Below are 16,850 nucleotides of genomic sequence, written 5' to 3'. Positions count from 1 at the left end.
ATCAAATAATGTAACATTACACAGTGCACCCAACTGCATAGAAAAAATAAAGATTGGTAACTGCTTCTTTCAACTTCTGGGACTTCTTGGAACTATTTATATCTGGGCATCTTTAACCCTTCAGTGTGCTTTGAGTGATGATTGGCACCAAAAAACCCCATTGCACTGCACACACTGTCCAAAGTTCCTGGCACAGAAAGGGTTAAAAAATGAGATGTGTCATTGCTTTCCATTGTTGTATACACAAAGAAAACACACACAAACACTCACACACACGCCCAATGCATTAACTGTGGGAAAAGATGCATCGTCCCTGCGGTATGTGCTGGCAGAGACGGGCAAACTAAATCCAAAGCTATGTGCACGCTGACATTTACATGACCCCGTGACGATCTTGGCCGAGGGAAGGAAAACATGACAATGTGTTGGTGTGAGAGGATAGCATCCCAACATTAACCAATCACTGGCAAGTGTCTGCCCCTCCCCCCCCCCCCCCAATCTTCTTCTCCTGTCTGCTTAGCCTCATATTTCTCTCCTCTTCCTCCTTTAACTCAACCTCTCAAACTCCCCCCACCCCCCCCCCCCCCTTTGTTTCTCATCCATACTAACCACAATGTACCTCCCCCTTCAAAATTCAGGTCCACATCACAATGTCAAATCCGCATGACATCACTCCTTCTTTATTCCTAAATCTCAAGTCTTCTCCACACTTTTTTGGTACTAATTCTTTTTCCTCAAAGATTTATTGTACCTGTTTATGTGTCTTCTTCATCTTCCAGCAAGATTTTTTTTTTTATGTTTTCCATTCTCCTATGTCTTACCTATTACAGAAACAATCCTCTTTCTGCAACCTTTAATTTTTTTTTTTCTTACTATCTCTAGCATTCCACTGTTCTGTTATTTGCAATGTATTCCAGATTTTCCTCCTGTTTCTGACTCAAATAGCGCCTGCATATTTTACCCATATTTTCACATTCTCAACACTGCCTCCAATAATTGACTACTTCCTGTTCCCCCTTTTTTTATAGAGAATGCTGCTGTCTCATAACTTGCATTTTGCTACAATCTTTTTCCCCCGTATAATTTCCTTCCCCTTTTCCTTGAATTCTCATCCATGACATGATATCACTGCCATGACAGTGTGTATCATTGTCAGCAGGCAGTCCTCACTTTGACCCATTCATTATGACCCAACTACAATGTATCCCTTCTCCTCTTCTTTGAAACTAATTTTCTGTCCAATGCTTCTCGACGTCTGAACCTTGAGGTTGGTCAGATGTCTTTACACACAAGCCTGAAATGAGATAGAGTACAGACTTTGTTTAATGAGATTTGAATAGATTTAGTTGTTTTCTCATATAGTCCAGCAAACTCCAAAAATTGCAGGTTTTGATCCTTACCTATGCCAGTTTAAAACCTCCATAACTATACCTGAATGATATGTACAACATGCTTTATCACAGCTGATCATTCTTTTCCAGTTTGTTCTGACTCTGTTCAGTATATCTCAAATAATCGTTTGAAACTATCAGGTTTCCATTTGGACCCCTGCTGACCTACAGATGATTTACATTCTGATGATCTCTACATCTTACAAGCAACCAATATAGTATTTAATACAATGTTACATGTAGCTATCTCCAGTCAAGAAGTGGTTGCAAGTGAGTACCTACTGGGCATGATGTCCCCTGCACCACACTTGACTGTGAGGGTAAAAAGTGCAGTTACCATGATGTCTCACACAACTTTTTCTCCCCCACGTTCTACGGTTCCATTTCTTGGAATCCTCCACTACTTCTAGCCACATCACACAAGTCTAGAATCGACCTTTTTAACCTCCTCCTCCTCCTCACTGATCCTTTTTCCCCAATTTCTCCCTTTTTTGTGCAAATCTTTCAAAAATACATCCCTCTCTCTTTCATTATCCGTCGCTCTGGTCACAGTAATCTTCGATCTTACACATGTTGTCTGCCCACATACAATCACACATAAGCCAGTTTGCCGAGGTACACTGTCATTGCCAACCACTGTCATCGAGCCCGGCCACACAACCATCTCACTGAGCGTAGTAACCACAGGAAAACACACAGATTGAATTACACTGCACACAGCCAATTTCGATTTCCACTTATGGGTTCCAGTTACAAGCGTAGCCAGTACGATTACGGTCGTGTGTATTCTGCCCACAGCACGAGTGGGTGGGTAGGTACTACTACGTACACTGCTGTTCTGGCCCCTTTGGTAGTAAGGATTATTAAAAAGACACCTGCATTCAAAGACTAGTGTCTCCTACCCTTATAATCTCAGCAAGTCCTTGGTTTAATGACATGTCTTACAATCATTGCAGCACACGGTAGTGTAGATTTCAGGATGTAGGAAGCACAAGCACTTATGGCCGTGCATGTGTTGATGGAAGAAGAAAGTTTGATATGTTTCTAACCTTATTTTTTCACTTTGTCTTAATCATTAGCTCACCTGTTCCATTCCCGGTGGTAGCTTGAGCTCTGGGGGCGCTACGAAGGGTTCTTCCAAGTCACTGGCAGGGGTGGTCTCCTCGTGCTGGTAGGATGGAGGTGGCTGGTTCTCATGAGACACAAGCTTGCGCTGAGCTGCTTCTGTAACAATGAGTGGTCACACATCAAGTCCGAATTGCGTGCAAAATGAGTGTAAAATGACAAAAAAAAAACAAACACATTAAGAACATATCATTGCATACCAGTAACACATTATGCAATTGTGAGGATAATATTTTGTAAACTGGTACCCATCTAGGGCAATTTCCCAAATGGTTGAATTTGCACACTTTCCAATAACACTGATGGAATAAGAAAAAGAATTACCAGGGTACCATTCTTCAAGAAAAAAGTTAGCAACTTCCTACTTTTGGAGACACAATACAACGCATTTGCTGTACGGGAGACAATATCCTCATGAGTTGTTGATTTCACCAATATTAGTTGAATCGCAAACTTCACAAAATTACCGGTAAAAATACCTCAAAATATAATGTGTATACAATATTACTGTAACTTATGCCAAAGTAGCAGATTTTTGTACACTCAGGACTGGATTGACGGCACCTGTTGTGCCTTGCAAATTTCATCTGATGATGGAAAAAGGCATAGAGCAGACTCAGGAGTGGTAAAAATCCACACACACTCATCTCTTGCTTCAAACTCAAAAAGTCAGTATGATATTTGAAGAGCAGCATCATGTCTCTCGCTAGACAACTCTTGGGCCCTGTTCACACTCAGTCAGCAAGTAGTCAACAATCAGGAAACACCATTCAATACCAGCATTTTTTCCACAAATGTCTGAACTCGAGAGAAACCCCATCACTTCAGTTGTACAGTGACTAATCCAAATCAGAAAACCTTGACCCTCCCTTATGCAGATGCTCACAAAGGCACATGCATACAATGATTCCGCAGTGGATGCTGGGATGGAATTTCCCAGAGAATTTCCAATCCGGAGTACACAAAACAAGTAGGAAGTAATCGTGGTAATTTAAGTCAATAACGCACTCAAAGTCTGATATGAAAATAGATTCAATTACAGGCAAAAATTAGGATATCTTCATGTCCTTCACAAAATTGAGTAGAGTTTACAACAGTGTTGTTGAAATCTTTGGGCTGCCAACTCGTAAATAATCAGGGCAGCACCAAAGAGCACTCAGGGAGATTCTTGGGTGTTACGTGCATCTCTGTATCAAAAATTCTTCCCAATTCAGGTGGACTTCTAGGTTTTCTGGTCATGACATGAAGAGATATTCATATCTTTCAGGGAGCCTTTGGAAGAATGAAGGAGGCTTGGCAACTCTGAAATCTTGACACTTTGGGCAAGTGTACACAAACTTTCTGGGTTCACTCAGGATTAGGGAGTTGGCAAACACAGCTTGGCACTGGAGGCTGCATCCCTACCAATGCAATCATTCCGCGGCTAGACAGTAATATGTGTCACATACTATAGGAGCGCTGATTGATGGGAGTCATTGGAGCCATGCCAGCCCTACTACCTGTGTGCTACTCTTTCTCTCTCACCCCATTAATACAGGGTATTTAGAGCACTCCTTAGCGCTCCGGAAGCGCTCCAAACTCCGTGTGAACAGACAATCTAGTCTTGAAGCATTCAAAAGTTAGGCCCCTCTCGACGCTACAGTGGTGTTGTAGGTTCAGGAGTACTCTTGAATTGCACTAAAAGTCTGTATAAATGGTCACAAATATTTGGAGCACTCCTACAGTAGTATGCAGCCCACCTACAGTTTGCATGTTTGAATTCCCCACGCTCGCAACGGTTATCATGACATGACAGTTATGCCTCTCTCAGCCACTTCGGGCTGTGACTCTCTGTAGAACAAATTCACATGGGCATAAGTCGAAGTGCTTCAGGAGCACTCCTGTGCCCTACTTTGTGAATAAATGGGGTATATCTCTCTTTCTCCATGTCCTGAAGTATTCTATGGGCATGATGGACCATACTTTTAAACAAAGTGCTACATTTAAGCGCTTGCCTGATTGCCCGGGCCAAGTGAAAATCAAAGTAGGGCAAGCATTTTGGAACAACGATAAAAAATGCTTGCCCAAATTCAGCAAAGCAAAAACATTTGAAGCCACTTTTTTTTTTTTACTTATTTCCCCTACAAACCCACAAAGTCGACCATACAGAGACCTAAAGATAATGATGCAAAACATTTTAATTTCATTTCAGCAACTTTGCAACACTTATGTGAAGAAGCCCCAATGCAAAGCAACACCAACCCTTGATCAAACTAAGTTCGTTACTCCGATTCATTCATTCTTTCAAGCGTAAGGCACAGTGTGCCTGGTTGATACCGTTTGCTGACTATTGCTAGTCACCTGGGGCGAACGTGTTTAAGCATGGGAATCAACGTGTGCTGTTTAATGCAAATGATCATGTTTTATTAAGCCCTTGACATTATTACACATGATTTGCTATATAATTTTCTTATGTTTAGGACTTTCTTTTCAGGGCAAGTAAAATTCATGTTTGGGCAAGTGTTCTGCAACAATTTGAAAATCTGCTTGCCCAAAATCAATCCTTGCAACAGATGCGAAAAACATTAATTCTTGAGTGTGGCCAAACAAACACACAAAAGGCTAACTGTACCGATGTGCATCGCAATGCAGAAATCAGTCCCGTTTGATTTCTTTCGAAACTCTTTTGATAATTCACCCGGTGTGTGTGAACGGCACATGAAAAATACCATCAAAACTTTAAAATACTCAGGTGCCTGGGATCACGCTCTGGTCATTGTTCAGGCACGTGCAGTCAGGAGAGTCAAAGCACTTCATTTGTTGCCAAGTGACTTTTTTTTTTTTCTATTTGTGCATGCCTGAACACTGGCACTTAAAACAATTTTTTGCATCGAGATGCAAAAAGTGATAACTCTTACGTATGAATGCGGCTAATGATGTACTATAAATAGAACCTCACCATTCTCATCCTCTGTTGGCTGCATGGGATCATAGTCTTCGTTACCAGCCCCATATCCGAATTCCACCGCGGAGTACCCTTTGTCTGATGTTATAGCCTCATTCAACCTCTTCAGTTCTTCCTCTGCACAGAAAGACATCAAAAGAAAACGCAAAATTACAAAATAAATCTTCACTGAACCATCCCATCATGAGCAATAATACACGAACAAAGTTGAATACAGACATGTTTACAAAGTATCAAAATTCAAGTCATGCAAGTTTGCCGTCACAAAATAATCAAGAAAAGAGGGTAGCACATTGTGTGTTCATGAAACAATATTGATAATAGCTCGCTATATTATGGAGATGGCCACAAATAACACCGGCACACCCTCAACTAGTTATTGAGTAAATTGAGCCTCACACGAGTCTACAAAGATTATAAAAATACAGTAAAAACTGCCTTTATAGCGGCCATCTTCTCTATATGGCCACTGAAAACAATCCCCCCCCCCCCCCCCCAGCCATGTTACAGACCCTGACCATAGCCACTATTTTTTCATCTCCCTTGGGTGGCTGCTATAGACAGGTTTGAGTGTACTTAACAATCATATAACATGAGCTCGATATATCTTTATAGAATATGGTGATAAGCACAATCAGGGTATGCAATCATGACTTTCTCACTTTAAAAAATTGTAACTTCTAAAAGAATGCACCAACTGACTTAAAAATTTACATGCAGCATGCTAAGACATCAGTAATCACATGTGGTAAGACAATAGCTAATTTCTTCTCATTTACTGTTAATTATTAAAGATTAATTACCAAAAAGTCCCCCCAAACCCACGTAATGCGTCAAAAAAAGCGTTTTACAACTTACGTAAAATCAAGATTTGAGGTCCATATTTTAAGTCTACCCCTATGTGTTTGGTATCAAATTAATGGATTTTTTCCTGGCATTGCTTGCATGCAATAAAAAACAGTGGTTCTTTCAGCTGGAGAAAGTTATAAGGTCTGAAGTCCCATCCTGGTAGGAGTGTAATGCTGGCTTATTTTTGTGACATTGTGACCTTTTAACCCATGCTGTACAGCTATACATGGAGAAACAGCTTATTTTTCTGCTTTTCCTGAAAGTACTGAAGACACACTACAACATGGTGCGCTGTTTGCCAATAAATGTTCAGCCAGTTTTGAGTTTTGAGCCATTTTCAAATGCTGAGTAAAATAAGTGCAGCCGTTTTTCAGTATTTTCAGTGAGGTATATCCTAATTTGACTACTTTAAAGAATCTTTTCCCCTTACTGAATATCCTTGTTTTTTTAACCATGAATTGTACATATGTAGAAATCTATTGTACGTGAAAATTTTAACAAATTTGAGCAATAGGAACTTATCTTTTTTTATTTTTACAAATTGCTGAGCATAAAAAAGTGCGATACACGCCCATGTTATACTGCATGAAGGTCATATGATAAGTGTTCAGTGTTCATATTTCAATGCTTGTTCAATTTCTAAAGAGATCATAAGCAAAAACATAGTATTTTGGCTTAATATGTCATTGTTTGAGTGTCACAGCTTGGATATCAACTCAAGTCATCATAAATCTCACATTCATTCTTCTATCTGTGTTTACAAATATGAGAATTGATCCAAACACTGTGCGCACATTCAAGGTCAAACTGTACAGATAATTTTTTGACGAAAAATATCATATCTTCCAAAGTACCAGGGCCCTAATTTCATAAAAATTTGTAATAATGGCCACTATATATCTGTTACCTATTCCTGAAAGTTTTGCCTCTTCACTCTTTGGCAAAAGTGAAATATGATAAAATATGTAAAAGTGGTTTTATTTGAATTCAAATAATGCCTACAAAATTGATCATCCATTTCGAGAAGTGAAAATGTGAAATTTATTCATATTTTGTGATATGTCATGGCTATGTGCTGGTGGTGAATGAAAGGGATATTTATCAGGAATATCTAACAGCAATATCAGATTAAAAAAACATTCTCCTTTTTTTTTAATGAATTTTTCCAATTTATTAGTCATTTCAATGTAATTCGACATCCCTAATTTAAATGCTAATTTATGCGCAGTTTAATGCAAAATTTTGACTCTTTCTTCACATGAAATGAAAATTTGAACACTCTGGTACAACAAACAACAAAAAAAGCATTTTCACCAAGTTTTTTTCATTTTTGCCTTGTTACACAATTGCATACCCTGATTGTGCTATTGACCATATACATCAGAAAGTGTGCCACAAATTCTCTACAACTGAAGTAAACATTCATAGCCATCTTGACCTGTCAAGATTTGCCTGATTGCTACAGATCTTTTCCCTGTATTTCACTGCTTTCGTTTTGAGAACTCATTGCATGGGATGAATGGATTCACCTTCTGGTACATGCCAGACAAAGGAAGATTCAAACACAGAGTCATGGAGGATGTAGTATAAAGAATGTACCTCAGTTAAAATAAGGGCTTCTTACACTTGTAAATTTTTGCTTAGTCCCGTACCAATGGTAGGGCTAAGGGTGGGGGGGGGGGGGGGGCCTCCAGCCCCACCGTTGGTACGGGACTATCCTTAGCCCACTTTCTGTTTACACTCGTTTTTGCCAAAGTGGGCCAGCCCCACCGATATTCCGGTACTATCTGGCCCTGCAAAATAGCAGGGTTAGCACCGCAATTGCGGTGCCAAGCAAGTGAGTGTAAACAGAACGAAAAAATAATCCTGGGCTAAGCGACGGAAACGAAGTCCGACCCTCACTGACCAATCAGAAACGAGGTAATCAAGTGCTGCCGGTGCGTGCGTATACGTGTACAGTACACAGCGTAATCATGAATATTCATGTGGTTTGGAAAGTCCAGGGCTAAGAAATAAAGGGTAAAAAGGTCAGTTTTCTCCTTAGCCCCGGACAAGAGATAGTACGGGACTAATTGGCGAGTGTAAAAAGCTGAAAAAATTGGTACGGGACTAACGATAGTCCTGGGTCAGAGAAAGTCCGGGGTTAAGAAACACAAGTGTAAAAAGGGCTATAGACAGAATAGACCCTTTTTGATGTACATTATTCTGAAAAAAAAAATGGAAATCAGTAACAGTTCACGCATGAAACAGAATACTCAGACAAGGGTGACTATAAATGACACGATTCAAGCCACCCTCACCATCTTGCTCCACAAAGATGAATTACTGAAACCACATCAGTCTTCATTCTTCATGATTTTGTCTGAAATCATACAAAATTTTCACCAATAGGCAGGTGGCTAGGTGAGGTGAGGCACAGACTGTATGTGTCTTTTCCTGAGGGTAGGGCCTTCACTCCATCTGGTAAATGAAACTGTCACTATAGTGTAGTTGGTAAATGTGCAGGTAACCTCATTAAACATTGCATGAGAAAACAACATACTTTAGACGTGCCCACATGCTCTGTTAATCCATCAACTGTACCAGCAGAATTGCCCCCAAAACCCACGCCCCCAGCTTACACAAATGGGAAAGGCAAGGTAACTCCATTCCTCTATCAAAGCCTCAGAATTATCTTTTGAAGATTTAAAAAAAAAATACATACTACAAGGTTGACATAGAACCATTCCAAATGATGACAAACATGATAGAACACCATTGTGCTGAGTGAGGATAAAGAACTTAAAGGGACCTCAGAGCACAATTCAGAGTCAATCTGGATATGGGTAGATATGGAACTGGTATGATCATTTTATTTTTCTGTCCACAAAGGAGTCATTCAGCCAGTTAGTTGTCACAAAGCATTGGGAGTCATGACTGTGATGATGATAATGATGATAAAACTTTGTCTTCAGTTCTGTCTTCCTCTCTGTCTTTGTCTTTGTCCCTATCTCCGTTTTGTATCTCCATTTATCATACTTTCATTTGTTACTGCATATCATGTTCATTTACGTTAAGGGCACACTCACCACAAGTTCTCTACTTCTACAGATGTGCCCTCAGCATGTTCATATAGTATACAAAATAGTGTATGGTCACAAGTGCGATGGGACAAGATTTCGCACGAGGTGAAAGATAGAGGCGCTCTATTGAATGAGGCGAAGCCGAATGCAAAATCTTGTTCCATTGCAAGAGTAAAGACCATACACTATTTGTTTCATACAACATCTCGGACATCAACACATGTGGTCCGCACAGATTTGTGAATTTAGCACAGAAAAGGTAACCATTTTCTATAAAAGGCAAATGAGAACAAATTGTAACTGTACAGTCACAGACAGCTGTGTACAGTGTACGTGTACTGTAAACCAGTCAGTTGAAGTCGTTTACAAAAACGAGTAACAAGACTATGCACTTGCAAGCGCACATGTAATTGTTGAGTGCGCATGGCAAATGTTTGTTCATTGTGACATCAGAGCCATGCAACAGAACAAAAACTTCGAGTCACTTGTGATGTTAACACAGGAGTCAATGGAAATGGGTGACGTCAGCCATGCGCTTCAAATAGAATTGCACGGCTGACAGCCACAGCGTGCGATGGTACTTTTAACTGAACGTCAAGTGATGGGCAATCGACCAATCGGATAGCTACACTCTTGTTAGGTGTTGTATAAATCTCAATGTTATTCATGTCCTTATATTGTTTGCTGGAAATAAATGTCACTGAACTGAACTGAACTAAAAGATCAACACAATGTAATCATGAGTAGAGAGTGAGAACTCCATTCCACTGTCTCATTTTTTGTTCTTTTTTTGCACCCACATCAATTATACTATGTCTTTTTCAAGTCATGAGTTCAAGACAACACAGCATTCTCTGGCAAATCATGGGGCAGTTTGCCCTTCATGTAGCCAAACCCTGGCAGTCGATGGGTTAAGGTGCTCATCAAAATTTCAGGGAGTGCCTGGCGGAGATCGTGCTCCCTGGAGGAATTTGTGGATGAGCCTCTGGGACCGTGTTGGTCTTTGGTTTCACACGCCTCCACTAATCCTTACTCCATCTACCGCCTCCTCCTCCTCCTCCTCCTCCTCCTCCTCTTCCTCCGGCCCTTCATCACAGCAACAGGACGACGACAACCTTCATAATCAATTGGATGTGATGGGAACTTGGCCCCGCTTCAAGAGGGAGACATGAGAGCATAGAATGCTGGACTTCTAACAAAAAGAAAAATGGAAAAAAAAAAGTTTGGGAGGGGTGAATACAAATTTTAGGTCAAATAAACACTGGCTTCATTGCCATGCCGTGCAAAGCAGCTGTGAGCCAAACTCAACCTGAGGATTCTTACTCAGCATAAACAAAGGGAAAAGTGCAAAAGGTACATGCATGAAATGCACCATACCTTTCTGACTTCTACCCCATTTTCTGGGATGCCTGCTGCTGATGACTATGCTTTCGATCATTCATTTTCTTTTTCATGGGTGGGGGAGGGTAGTTCACTTCGCCTCACTCTTTTCAATGCAAAAGGGTCCTTGACATTACATTTCATTTCATTGTTGCAACCTGTTTTCTGTGTTTATGCATCCCTCAGGTAAAATTGTTGGGTTTTTTTTAATACAAAAAAAAACCAAAATTGGATAAAGAAGGGTAATTCATTTTTGCTTCGTACTAGGAGCAGACATCAGACAATTTCAACAAACTCATTTTTGAAGTCATTAATAACTGGCTGTGCTCAAACAGCATTGCCAAACACGTGCAGGACGACACTATTATGATGTAATCTCCTGACAGCAGCCCACCGGGCCAAGGGTTCAATGTCGGAGCTGGGAACACGGTGGCACATTTTTTCTCCCCCTCTTTTTTGTGGTCATGAAATTAATCATTTCCTCGCTGCTCACTCCCCAACCTACAACGAAGTCATACGAACATTCCCTGATTGCTGAGTTGTCTCTGCCCCCACCCATCCCACCTACCCAGGGGGGAAATGCTGAACTTAGTGTCACCTCCACAGCACACCGACTGTCATTTGTATCATTCAAAGAGAAGGGGATAGGGAAGTCACTGCACACAGCTCTATTACATCCCCCCTTCAAGATACAGATTGCCGTGAATAGTGTTGTCATCAATTGTCAGTTAGATTGACACTAACTGGAACTTGATGGTCAACTTTCTCTGCAGCACTATTCAGCTGAAACTCTGGGAACAAAAGGCCCAGACCTTCAAACACAAAGGATGCTCTTGGGAACATGTTTCAATAGACAACTACAGTCACTTACATGTACTTTACACATGTAGCAAACTTTACAAGCCTTGGTTCTTTTTGATAAGCACTCGACAGTCAACCTTTCTCAAGTCAACCTCACACAATCACAAGTCGAATAATCACCTGAGTCAAAGCTATTTCTTCAGTACAAATAGATTTGTCTTTAGGCAAGGCTGACTGTCCTTCAACTCCTGAATTTTAACACGCAATTTGGAAAGCGCACCATGGATTAAGTTCGACAGAAACAAGCAGTTTTCCCCTCTAAACAGTCCCTATGCAAATTCCAGGATGCTTTTGATCTCAAAGCTTTTATACACAGACTTTAGCTAAGATCCACACAAAACAAAAAAAAACAAACAAACAAATGTTGAAGGCCACATTGGCTAAAGAATATTAAACAATACGGATGTAAATATCTAGGACAAGTATGATTATATTTCATTACCAGGAAAAAGGTCAGATAAATGTATGGTTGTATGTTCAGTAGTCACTCATTTCATGAGCCACATTTCTCTAACAAACATCTCACTTTAGAGGGATGTTCCTTTTCTCCACAAAATAAGGTCATAAAGACTGAATAAAGACATGATTTCACAATTGTGTGTGTGTGTGTGTGTGTATGTGTGTGTTGCAGTTTCCCGAGTTCTCCAGACTCAACTCACAGTGTGAAAAAATTGCGTGCTCAAGTAACATTCTGAACATCCTGAACTACAGGTTGTGACGTGTGTTGATAATTCATCACTTGCAAGCTGCAAGGTCTAGTCCAAGGCAGAGTGCCCCAGATGCATAAATAATGAGGGTTGTTAAAGGGGCATTCTAGTTCATACTCACAAGTTTATTCAGATCAAAAGTATAGAAATCATTACTTACTAACAATTCATAATCTACAACTTTCCCTTTAAAAAAAGTAATCTGAGCTAAATCATTGCAATACTGTCAAATAATTTACACTATTTCTTTTTTTCTAATTGAATGAAAAAGATAAATTCATAGATTTGTTCACTAGTAAATGTGATAATTGTTGGCTCACAGTAGGAACCCATCTATCATGCACATGATTGAGATATAGGGCTTACAACATTTTGTGAAAACACATTAAAATGTCTTCACTTTCTTTACAGATCAGTCTAACTTTTATCAAACCATCTCCTTGCTTACCTTTTTTGATTGCAAGCATGTGGTACAGTTTCTTTTTTAAATGTGGTATTTCCTCTCTGTACTATATATCTGCACCTTAAATCATTTTCTGTGCTAAATCTCCACTTTAAACTTTCTTATTACCAGACGTGTGTACATGGCTTATGTTCCCAGAGGAGAGTATCTAGTTTGCATGAAATTGAGAAGTGCAGGCCCCAAACGAAGACGGTTTTTTAAAGGTCAGGGTCATTTCACATTAGCACAAGCTGTGGAAAAAGGACAGAGACCTTGAATGTGTGAAAAGATTAAAGGTACCAAGACCGATCAATATGGATTGAAAGTTTTTATTTTGAAGGCATCATGGCTCTGCATACCGTCAAACTCATGGAAGCCTGTTTGCATACAATTACTGTATGTCTATGATATGTATACGAAGATGTCACACTTATATTTGCTACATTCTTTCCTCATAGTCCTATTGAGTCTCCATTCCCCCCCCCCCCCATTACAGATTTTAATGCCTCACTACAATCAAAGTCAGAACATGGAAAGAAATATCTGAACTTTGTAAAAGATGGCTAAGCTGTGGCTATTTCGACACATTTTGGGGTGTGCACACCAACAAAAATCACAGACTTACGTGAAAGACTGTACATAAATGCTACAAACTACAAGGGAGTACTGACATGGATATGGGGCAGAGAAAGGATGCGAGACAAATTAGCCCAATCGGTGTGTCTGTGGATCAGGCTTTAATGGCAGCCCCTTTCTGGCTGCCCTGGAAGGAGAGGTATCATCAGTCTCCTATAAAGCATGAATAACTCAGGTGATGCGCATTTCACACAATTACCAGAGATTAGTGGGATCCTCTTCACACTTAAAAGGCAATCTTGAAGGACTGCTCCAGCAAAACTTAAATGTACCTGGCCCTGACTGGCAAAACATCATGTTGAGTTTCAAACAGGAATGGGTCCAATGTCAATCAGAGGGACAACTCTTACCACACAGAAAACAGAGAATAACATTGGCTCCATAATCACCCCCACAGTCAACCAAGCACAAGGTCATTCTGATGTGAAAGGGATGTCAAATGGGGAGAATAAAGGACAGCTCCTTCAGCATCTGAAATATCTTACTGCTACCAGGGTATTTGGGACAATGGCATGTCATAATACAGTATCTTGAAGCCATATGCCATCTTCAGGGGGGGAAATCTGAACAAAAACAAAACTTGGAATAACAAACGAAAAAGGGCTGTGATAACTTGGCAGATCAAGGATAAGTGACCTAAATCTCATAGTGTGTCTGCTTGCGTGCGAAGTCTGCTCGGCAAAGGAAAACTGAGATATTCGGTAGGGCACTTCAATGTCACAATGTACCAGGAAGTGTGCATGAGAAAAACACACAACTACCCTGCCCACCATTTTGGCTAGAGTACTATTCCAAGTGTCAACAAACCTCAGAAACACTCTGCACGGTTGTGACACTGACGCTGTAAACACCTGTCAGAAGGCTTGTGACGCAAGAAACACAAAACTTGACATGGGGTGAGTGCAAAGGAAAAATGAATTTTATGCTGTTCACATCGATAGCAAACCATCCTTATTGGACTCAACATCTGCAACATTTAAACAATGTCAGTCATCCACTTCAAGGATAAAAACAAAACATGAGGTACAGCCTGGACACACTCCAACAATTCACTTCAGGCGGAATGTGCGGCAATAGAAAACAGTAAATTAATCCAGTATTAATGAAACTACTGGAGCCAAATGACCTACTGGCACTTCCCAACTCTTATCATGTTCTGCCCCATTTACACTCACAAAATACTCGCGGACTACCAACGTACCAGAATGAGGCCGCCATAGGAGCTTCCTATTCCCAGTTGGCGCGGGAAAAAATGCAAACACCAAATGATGCCAGGGAGAGTTACGATGGAGCGCCTCTCTACGCCGTCTTAATGAGATTGTCTGGTGGCACGCCTCTCTTCTGAGACCCTTCTTATATATCCAGGGCCATGACAAAGTTAATAGACTGGTTGCAAAACCTAATAAGTTTGCCAACACTGCCCTACCGACAAGCTCATGTGGTGAAACAAGATGCCCAACATGTGAAGCGAGTAAAATGTCTTTCGTCCCTCTCTTTGCAGGCCTCCCAATTTCCACCGAACCATCGTCATCAGTTGGGAAGTCGGGATGGGTGCTGCATGAATGTGCAGAAATTTCACTGAACTACAAGACCAACACTTCCAATAGGACATTGTGTCATCTTTACCGACATGGCTCCTACTTTCAGCTACAGCAGGGCTGCCCATAGTCACACACCTAATCGGGGAGGTTCCACAGAGCAATCAGGGGGATACTTGTGTGTACAAAGTAGCGTGCATCTCATCTAGGGCAAAAAATCATTCTAGAAATCTGGGAGGCTCACATTTTCGTGTCAGGTGGTGAAGACATATTCAAGCTTCCCTGGGAGTTTCTGTAGAAGCCCCATTCAGACACACACCCGAAATTAATGGTTTTCAAAACTCCTGTTTTGCAACGCGTTGCGAAAATAATTAATTCCCGTGTGTGGACGCACACACACACACACATTTGGTTTATAATTACATGTCGTATTGCGATGTGAGAATCAGTCCCACCTGAGATTTTTTTCTTGAATGTCATGATAATTTGCCATGTGTGTGAATAGCAAGTGGAGTTTTTATCAATGATTTTAATGACATACTGCAAATTGCCACAGCAGGTAAGCATAATTGCATGCCTGGGGTCATGTTCTGGTCATTGTTGGACTTTTGCATCACAATGCAAAGAACAGTAACTCACATTGTGTGAATGGGGCTAGAATTAGGGAGACTTCAGCCCTTTTTACACTTGTGTTTCTTAACCCCGGACTTTTTCTGACCCAGGACTATTGTTAGTCCCATACCAATTTTTTCAGCTTTTTACACTGGCCAATTAGTCCGGTACTATCTCTTGTCCGGGGCTAAGGAGAAAACTGACCTTTTTACTCTCATATTTCTTAGCCCCGGACTTTCCAAACCACATGAATATTCATGATTACGCTGTGTACTGTACAGGTACACGCACACACCGACAGCACTTGATTACCTCGTTTCTGATTGGTCAGTGAGGGTCGGACTTCGTCTCCGTCGCTTAGCCCAGGATTATTTTTTCGTTCTGTTTACACTCACTTGCTTGGCACCGCAATTGCGGTGCTAACCCTGCTATTTTGCATGGCCAGATAGTACCGGACTATCGGTGGGGCTAGCCCACTTTGGCAAAAACGGGTGTAAACAGAAAGTGGGCTGAGGATAGTCCCGTACCAACGGTGGGGCTAAGGCCCCCCTTAGCCCCACCGTTGGTACGGGACTAAGCAAAAATTTACAAGTGTAAAAAGCCCTTTCTTTGCTCCACTATCGTAGGCCTTACCCAAGTCTTGCCCTACTGCTCCTGTGGCAGCCCTAATTGGCAGAGCCCTAGACGGTCTTTTTTACCAAACCAATTGATTCTCTTCCTTTTCAGACCCACTTAACCTGTGTGAAGACTGCAAGCTCAAGGTTGAACCAGGGGTGGCAATGAGAAATCACAGCATACTTTGAATCTCATGTTCTTGCGTGTTTGCTCCCATGTGGTAATCAATTTTGGGTACCATTAAGCCAACTCCTTAACCAAATGTGCCTTCCTCTCAGACTGTTCACATCAAATGACTCTCCCATTACGAAACATCCTCCTAACCACAACAACTCGTCAATGCTAGGAACCCCCCCCCCCCCCCCCCGAAATAAAGAAAAATCTACCCCAGTCTCATGCTGAGACTAGACGTACCCACAATATGGTATATCATTCCATCTTCATGAATGAAAAAAACAAAACAAAACAAAATACAACAAAACAAACTCGACAAAAACTACCAGTAGCAAAGTTTTCAATAAAAGCACAAATCCCAAATCCCGTACCTTACGTTTATTGTTGTTGTGACTGGAGTGGAGAGGTGGTATCGCAACCTTTGTCGTGCCCTTCGCTCCAGCCCGGATGTCAATTGGATTATCTTGGCCCATTCTGAGTGCTATTTCCCCTGTGAGGGTAGATAACTCCCTTT

The 16,850-nt window shown here is 41.0% G+C and overlaps 1 protein-coding gene across 1 annotated transcript in view; it reads right to left on the bottom strand.

Annotated features, from left to right (window-relative positions):
• The window catches only part of LOC139718016 (uncharacterized), a 91,746-nt gene that overhangs the window by 26,528 nt on the left and 48,368 nt on the right, over positions 1 to 16,850 (bottom strand). The window contains exons 3-4 of the mRNA XM_071629507.1: positions 5,455 to 5,577; positions 2,476 to 2,615 (exon numbers count right to left, since the gene is read on the bottom strand). Of these exons, the coding sequence (XP_071485608.1) occupies positions 2,476 to 2,615; positions 5,455 to 5,577 (263 nt within the window). The remainder of the gene's footprint in view (positions 1 to 2,475; positions 2,616 to 5,454; positions 5,578 to 16,850) is intronic.

Source organism: Diadema antillarum, unplaced genomic scaffold (genome assembly GCF_040938485.1).
Source record: "Diadema antillarum isolate AM-2024a unplaced genomic scaffold, OU_Dant_1.0 scf00000008, whole genome shotgun sequence".
Lineage (NCBI taxonomy): Eukaryota > Metazoa > Echinodermata > Echinoidea > Diadematoida > Diadematidae > Diadema > Diadema antillarum.
The sequence above is the reverse complement of the archived record's forward strand: the minus strand, read 5'-3'. Positions and strand labels throughout refer to the sequence as shown.